General features: G+C 35.3%; 1 protein-coding gene across 1 annotated transcript in view; it reads right to left on the bottom strand.

Annotated features, from left to right (window-relative positions):
* Positions 1–8,552, bottom strand: part of CCDC178 (coiled-coil domain containing 178) — a gene marked incomplete at both ends in the record, with an annotated part of 177,418 nt that overhangs the window by 112,573 nt on the left and 56,293 nt on the right. Inside the window, one exon of the mRNA XM_081996631.1 lies at positions 6,359–6,518. Coding sequence (XP_081852757.1) covers positions 6,359–6,518 — 160 coding nt within the window. The remainder of the gene's footprint in view (positions 1–6,358; positions 6,519–8,552) is intronic.

Below are 8,552 nucleotides of genomic sequence, written 5' to 3'. Positions count from 1 at the left end.
GAAGTTATATTCAAAACTGGTTTGCAATCTTAGAAAAAGTCTTTGTGTTTGTAGAAAGAATAATTAAGAATTGTTTTAGTTTTTTAAAAATCATTATTAGACCATTACAATAGTTCTCACTGATGCTGCTTAAAATATAGTGAGGGTTAATTTGCTTTTAATTATTATGCATATGGCTTGTTATGCAACGAAGAAACATAACACTATCCCTTAAAATTTCTATTAACCTTCCACTTTTATATCCCTTTGATTTTCACTCAGAGTATTATTATTGTCATGGCACTCAACCTCTAGCTATGCATATTCCTCAGAAAGGAAGGTATATGACTTCCCTATGAGCCAATAAAGTCGGTGGGATGGTTATTTGGGTAATTCTGCCAGCACTTCCCACAAGACAGCATGTGAGTCAATACGCTAAGACTGCCCAGGAGCATGGAGTAAGATTCAAAAGTCTATCTTGTAACATGGGAGTCCCACATACCGGTGTAGCACATTGTTGGAAGCCACTGAGTCAACTAATTAAAGACAATTTTATGACCAGATTATTTGTAATCCTTACCTCGCACACACACAAAATAGCCTAAAGGGAGCAATGGCTCTCTAGCTTTAAAAAAATTCCTCTTTTGTCATATATCTTCAAATGTAACTCTTGTGTTTACATGGATATGCTGTAACAAGGTTCTTCAGTAACATTAATATTCATTCAGTATTTTCTGAAAGTAAGAGATGGAAACTGCTAAGGTATTAGTGCAGCAAGACTGAAAAGAATGACTAGAAGAAAAGATGACCTAAATAGATGAATAGTAAATGATAAAAGACACCCAGTGGATTTTATCCAATACTATGATGATAAACCATCCCCTGGATCTAACTTTGTTTTTCCCTGTTTCTTAATTCAGCTTTCAGCAGTATATTATCATATTTCTATAACAATCCCTTCTGAAATATGCCATTTTGTAGATCATTTCATTAGTAATACTCTCAATATCTGATGAAACAACATATCATGACTAGCTGTTGCAACCGGTCATGGATTTTCTGATATATCATTCCCCAGATGGAAAATCTTTTCTATAAAAAACAAAGTGCTCAAAGGAACATGCTGATTTGTTTTAAAATGAAAAACATTTAAGTTAAGGTGAAAACATTCTGATCAAACATTTGCAGACTGAACATTTTTTAGTAATAACTTATTCAAAACTTATTTTAATAACTATAAAATTTAAGGTTAAAATTTTTAACAAAGTATATTCCCTCTCTTTTCAACTTTGTGCATTGTGATAAGGAGACGATAGTATCATTCCATTAAAGAAATTTCCAAATGCCTTTTTTTATAGCTGAGAAATTCTCATTCAGTTTTGGATGAAACATTGCTGAACTTGGTGCAATTTTAAGGTACAATGCTAAAGAAATATCAATTTCTTGCCATCTTCTTTTCCAGTGTCATGCAACAGTGAAATAAATTCATAGAAAACCTAGAAATGTTATTGAGAGGTAAGGATTTTTTAGCAGAAGACTAATACTAATTAATAGAATTAGGAAATTATGATATTGCTACTATTTCAAAGCAAAAAGAAACTCGAAGTATCATTATATCTGTTAATGCTTTGGGTAACAGTATTTAATGTGTTTATCAAAAGTACAAGTCTGTATATAGAGATATCTGAATGAAAAGATTTATACATCTGTACTTAATAATTATATTATCATGTGTCCAATAGCAAATACTAAAGAGGACAAATTTCCACATTTCAAGAGAGGTTATTCAAAATGTCTTGCTCAATCTTTAAAAAACACAGTAATCATTTTTACAGTTACTTTAATTGAAAGTACAATAATCACATTAGCAGCAGAAAATAAGAGCAAGCAGGCTTGTTTTGAGGTTAAGAAAACAAGGCACAACATAATCATTCTGAACATGATCCAACATTCATTATGAATTGTTATGTCAAAGAATTCTTATCTGCGTGTTTAATACAGCACATATCAGCACTGAACCAAATGGCAATATGATAGTTTGGGGACTGTACAGTCTCTGTAGAACATAAGGTAATGAGATGCTATGAGAGTAGTTACAAATAGCACAGTGATAAAATACGCCTACAAGGTATAACTTCATCATTGTACTTGTGAATTTTGCCACATTTAGTAGCATGAATGTTAGTAAAACAAAGTCACACCTTGTATTTAGCAGTGACATTTGCTACATTCATGTGTCTTATCACCTGGCAGCCCTTTCTCCTGTGAGAAGACAGAATCTGGGTGGTCTGCAAAAACAGCAAGTCAGCTCTCCAGCCAAATCCCACATGCTGTGTGTTCCAGCAAGAATCAGGCACACAGATTCTTCAGCTTCGCATCCTATTCAGGCCTGATCATGAATGGGCAGTTTCTATCCCTCGGTGCACCCCAAGAGTCACCGCACAAAATCGCTTCCTCTCTCTGGATCTGTGCTGAAGCCACTAGTTTCTTATGCAGATTCTCCCATATCAGGACCGTTCCTCAGTTCCATTTCCCTTCATGAAGCTCACAAGGGTCCCTAGTTTTCTCACCAAATTTCTCATCTAGTTTCTGTCCAGTTTATCTCTTGATAAGAGATTGTTTAATGTTGGGATCAACCTGCATGGCTCGACCTTAAGAAGAAGGAGCTGTGGCGTTGATCTGCATGACTCGACCTTAAGGTCGAGAGGTTAAACACCTTAAGGTCGAGCCATGCAGGGTGATCCCAACAGTTTAATCTCCCCTATGGATTTAACAGTCCCATCCAGCCTCCAGGAGAGAGGGGCCTCTAATTTAAATAAAGGTGTCACTCTCTTTCCCATTTCTGTCAAGCTATTCAAACCTTTTTTTTCTTAGCAAAATTTTTTTCCTTCCTCTTGTTCTTGCTTACTGGCTTTTACTCACCCTCACAAAATCTACAAGTCACCACAAAAAGGAAATTTTACTGGACCTTTTCATAGATCTCAGGCTGGGATTTTCAATCTCACTGGTCTTTCCATTTACTACTGCATCATTCTCTTCCGCATAAGATGTAATGGCTCATACCTATCCATCTTAAAAATGGATAATGAGGATGATTGGTAATTCTAACCACCAAACTGGACTGCTAGCTCTGCACCTTTAACTTTTTATATTGACACATACACCTGCATTTCACCTTTAGTAGAAGGAACTATGAATTAACTTTCCATTTTCAGGGTCAAGACTGTTTTCCTGCTTAAATCTGGCCCTGAATGAACCAAAGCATCGAACAGCATGTTCTAGTTTCAGCTGGGATAGAGTTAATTTTCTTCCTAGTAGATGGTACAGTGCTGTGTTTTGGATTTAGTATGAGAATAACATTGGTAACACACTGACGTTTTTAGTCATTGCTAAGTAGTTGTAGTGCTTCTACTAAGTCAAGGCTTGTTCAGCTTCGCATGCTCTGCCAGGAGGGAAGTACACAAGAAGCTGGGAGGGGACACAGCCAGGACAGCTGACCCAGACTGGCCAAAGGGATATTCCACACCATACGACATCGTGCTCAGTATATAAACTGGGGGGAGATGGCCGCAGGGGCAGCAATCGTTGCTCAGGAACAGGCTGGGCGGGGGTAGGTTGGTGGTGAGCAATTGTTTTTAATTTGCATCCCTTGCCTTTCATGGGTTTTATTTCTCTCTCTTTGTTGTTCTTTTCCTTTCCATACAATTTATTATTATTGTTGTTGTTGTTATTGTTATTATTATTATTATTTTGTTATATTTTTTAAATTTCAATTATTAGTCTGCTCTTATCTCAACCCACAACTCTTCTCACTTTTAGTCTTCTGATTCTCTCCCCCATCCCACCACAGCAGAGGGGCATGGGAAGTAAGCAAGCGGCCATGTGTTGCTTAGTTGCCAGCTAAGAGGTTAAACACAGCACTTCTCTCAAGCTAAAAGATACAACTCATTTGAATTGCTTGAGGTTTTGTTTTCACCTTAGCTATGAATACTCATGACATTACCATACATATTCACAGCCTATATAGGAAAGAACCCCTTTTAGATTTGTACTTCATGACACTTAGAACAAAGTATTCTTATTTTTTTAATTATCAAGACAGGTAGTTCTCATTCAGTAGAATATCTCACTAGAATTTCTAGAAACCCTAGATCAGAACCTCGTGAACAGCTTCCTGTACTCTGTACCCCAGAAGTCAGGGCATTGTTTTTTAATTCTTTTCTCCCACGGGGAGAAACGTCTCTCACCTTAAAAATACGCTTAGTCTATTCCTATGGAATTTTCTATCAGTTGGGGATTGAATGGTCTCACCCAGATCCATACTCAGAGAAGCAAAGACTGTGAAAACTGGCCTAACATATATGCTCCATTACTACTTCAGTAAACCAGCTTTCATCTCCAGACCTTGAGTGACAAATCCTCATAATCGTTGTACCATGTTACCTGAAGTCAGGACTTTTACAGAAATTGTTCAATCCAAAAATCAGAATTTAAATGCTTTTTCATTCAACCCTGATTAAAGGAGAAAATGTATCTTTATAATTCAATACCAAAGCAAGGTAGATGATATGACTTTTCACTGTCAGGAAAAACTTCTGAAAGCTGTCCAAATGACCTTTTCCAGAGAGCCACACCGGTCATCCTTCTAAAATGCACGGCACAACTTCCACAAATCACAGCTAGCCTCCTTGAAGAGCCTGCCTACAAATCCTAGTTCCAATGCCCTCAAAAACTTTCTCCATCCACTGGTACTAGGCCTTCTGCCCATTTCTGTTGGGTAATAAACTGGTACTGAAAAAATATTTGGCTTTGCTGGTGTTATTACCACCAGTTCAATCTTTCCTGACTAGTCACAAGAAGAGAGTACATGAACTCGATGTAAGGAGGCAGAAAGAGAGAGAACCTTTCTGATGTAATATAAACATTTGGAACATATTCTTTTTTTCATTTAATTTTTTAAAAAAATTTCAAATGTCAGTGGCATTTGCGATTTTATAGACATGAATAAATGCTTTTATCTGTATTTTCCATAAAAATAATGAAGAATTACATAAAAGTGACTAGGTAATAACAAGGTAAATATTTAAATGGTGACAGTGTGTGCCTCTGTTCCAGCTGTAGGCCTAGATTGAGAGCTGTCATCACAGAGACCAGCACCGTATTCCAGTAAAAACTAAAAAGCTCTCAAGCATGCAGCATAATATTTCTACTTACATTTAACCACCAAAAGCTTGGCATAATCTCATAACTCCAACATTAATTTAATAACAAAATACTATTAAGAGCTCTGTACTTCATGCAATACCCGTAACTTAATGTGTAAAGGAGATGAGAGAAGAGACAAGACAGGATGAAACAGGACATATTACAAAAACAAATCTTGATGTCCTAGAGGAGGTAAGAAAGCTACCTCACCAAATTATCCTTACAGTTATTTTTGAAGTTAAGGTGATGATGATACTGGCAAGTATTTTTGACCTCAGAATTAATTTAACACAACAAAGGAGCCAAATATGGTATTTTGAAAGGACTAGTATCCTTGTAAAAACTAATAAAGTAGCAATCTCTATTTTTTAAAAAACACATTCTTAATGTTGCTATTTCCCTTTCTTTCATATCCTGTACAGTACAGATTTTGTGAAAAGAAACAAAAACATTAATTAACACATTGGAAATAGGAAGTAAAAGTGAGTACCCTAGAGAATGTAATTGAGTAGCTTACTTTATCTAAACTATTCTAAGCTAACTGTGAAAAGTATATAATGGACATAAAAGTAAAGAACATGAGATGAAAAGTGAATATTTTAATTACTTTTAACACAGCTACAATTGCAAAAATCTTAATCTGGGAATGTCTCCAGAAAGAAGAAACATTTTAATCCTATCTTTTTCACGTAAAAATAAAGAAAATTATACATGAAGAATAAGGTAATTATCCATTTTCTTAGGAAAAAAAGTCTGCTGCATTACCAAGAAGATTGCATGCACTTAGCACTATTCTTGTACTTGAGTGATTAAAAAGGAATGGAAACTTATTGATGCTTACCTTAATCGAAATTATCTGAGATTTATTTGTTACTGAGCACTTGGTGAAAAGTAGAAAAAGATTTTCAAGTTAGCAAAAGTGATATCTTTTCTTTCCCCGAGGTATCCACAAATCAAAGCAAAAGAAAACAGGAAAGAGAAAGTATACAACAGCCCTAAGTTAAGGAAAACAGCAATTTATTTAATTGGAAATACTTGCATATGGAAAAGAAGATACTACTTATTTCAAACTTTTGATAAAACTGGTACCCTTTTTAGACCTAAAAAGAGACAGAATTAACCAAATAATTGTTTCACGTCTCACATAAAGAAAAGCAGCTCTGATAATACTCACTTCTGAATCTTTCAGGTTTCTCCTTCTAATCTGTAGTAATTCTCCATATGTTTTTTCTTCCTGCTTTAACCTTTTCTCATATTCTGCTAGCTCATCTTGGAGATTATTAAATACCATCTGAACATTTTGCTGCTTGAACATCACACCACTTAAATTTTTCCTTTGAAAGAAAAGAAAATATTCAATGAAGTAATCAAGATATTCTGCTATAATGTTTTTTTATTCTTTACTTACAGGTTTAATGTTTAATTTTATAATAGATAAAATAGTGTCTTCTTGCAAATAATGATACCCTTTAAAAAAAAAACCAAAGAGCTATATGATGGAGCTTATCATGAATGTTTAGACCACTTAAAGACACTCTGCCTATCAGTCCATATCCAATGAGTCCACTGAGATCCATAATTCTCACAATTTTAAAAAACAGCTTGCATTTTTAAAACAACTTTCTAGGGAATGGACTGCTTCACTCCCACATGTAAATTATCTGCTCAGAAAATGGTATTCTGAGACACAGAATGAGCGCATGACCAATGCCATATTGGGTTACCACTATTTTATTATTTATTGGGACTGGAAGTGGGAGCTTCACACCATTGCATAATATTTCGTTTCTGTATCTGTCCATATCTAGTATGATTTCTTTCACCTGTACATATGAAATATGTAAAGTTAAGCAATTTTCAGAGGTTTTCATTTTGTACTAACATTCTGTTCTCTCAGGGTCTGTATTTCTGTTACTTTTAGGCAGAAGCACATTAAAAAATAGAAAAAAAGTATTTCTAACTGATTTTCTGCAAGATAACCTAAACTAGAGCCTTGTAAGTAATGTCACTGTCTGCTACATAATAAAGACTGTATCACAATGTGCACACAAAAAAGGAAACTCAAGAGACAAATTTAAACCTACTTTTTCTAACTTTAAGCTTTTGTTGTGTAAACTCAATGTTATTTTAGCACTAAAATAAAATATTTTTTTAATTTTAAAACTAATCAAACAGTCTGAATAAGGGGAAAATGTATCATGTAAGGATTATGCTGACTGCTCAGGAGCCATTTACACTGTCAAGCTAGAAACAGCTGGGACCAATAATAAGCTGTTATCCTTCTTATTGATCAGCTGATACTTGGCAGAACAGATGTATTTAGGAGTTTTGGAATTTAGTACTAAATTCTGGAGGTCACAAGATCCTCCTCACAGTCTCTTCTGAGACTTTCTGCCAAACAACAATCACTTTTGCAGAAAATGAAAGCATCTAATGCCTCCTCTGAATCAGTGTCTACAAAAAACTCTCTAAGAGGGGCTAAAGGATCCATCAGAAATTACCTAGAGTTCTTTTTCACTGAAACACCCTTCCAGCCTTCCCAATCTCCCGTACGTCCCCTTAACTTGCTTCCTGCCCTTATTTCCTTCTTGCTGAAGGTAGGCACACTAGATGGGAACTGATGCATATAAATGGTGGGGGCTCCAGTACGAGCAAGGATGCTCCTCACACAAACATCAAGTTCATAGGATTTGCTTATCATCCTTCTAATTTAATTAGCACTGAACTCCACTGAGATTAAAAAAAAGAGTGAATTTATCTCATGTTCATTCTTAACTTCAGATATGAGGACATGCCTTTATGTTTTCCAAGAGAGTGGAAACAATTTTTCAAAAGTCAATGGTATACGACAGTTTCTAGATGGGATACCTGGGGTGTATAATTTTCCCTTGGTTAGCAGGTTAGGCTAAATGTTGCAGTAAACTTCAGTTTTGTAGTCAATTTTATTGTGGAAAAAGTATTTATTTCAAAGTACTGTTGTTTTGTTAATGTGGTGTCAATGTTTCTATTTCACTCTAGTAGCTATTATTTAGTCTTTTTATTCTACTAATGGTAAGCAATAATAAGTCAAGGTGGTGTTATTCAGAGAAAGATGCTAGGAGGTACCTATAAAAGGATGACAGTGAAGACTGAAAGCAGAAGTTGGGACTTCTTTACCTCAAGTTTCTCCACCAGAACAGGCTAGAATTAGCCTGATGACATGCCAAAAAAATCATAAGTAATAGCCAAGAGTAAAAGTAAAAACAGTTAATCCTTTGTTCCCAGTTTTACTACCAAGCCAGGCAGGGATCAGCACTCTTATGGAAAGAAGAAAGATCAGTTCAAATAGATAAGTACATTTGATATTGAACTATATGCATAACACAAAA

This window comes from Phaethon aethereus, assembly GCF_964289735.1.
Source record: "Phaethon aethereus genome assembly, chromosome: 2".
Taxonomy (NCBI): domain Eukaryota; kingdom Metazoa; phylum Chordata; class Aves; order Phaethontiformes; family Phaethontidae; genus Phaethon; species Phaethon aethereus.
The sequence above is the reverse complement of the archived record's forward strand: the minus strand, read 5'-3'. Positions and strand labels throughout refer to the sequence as shown.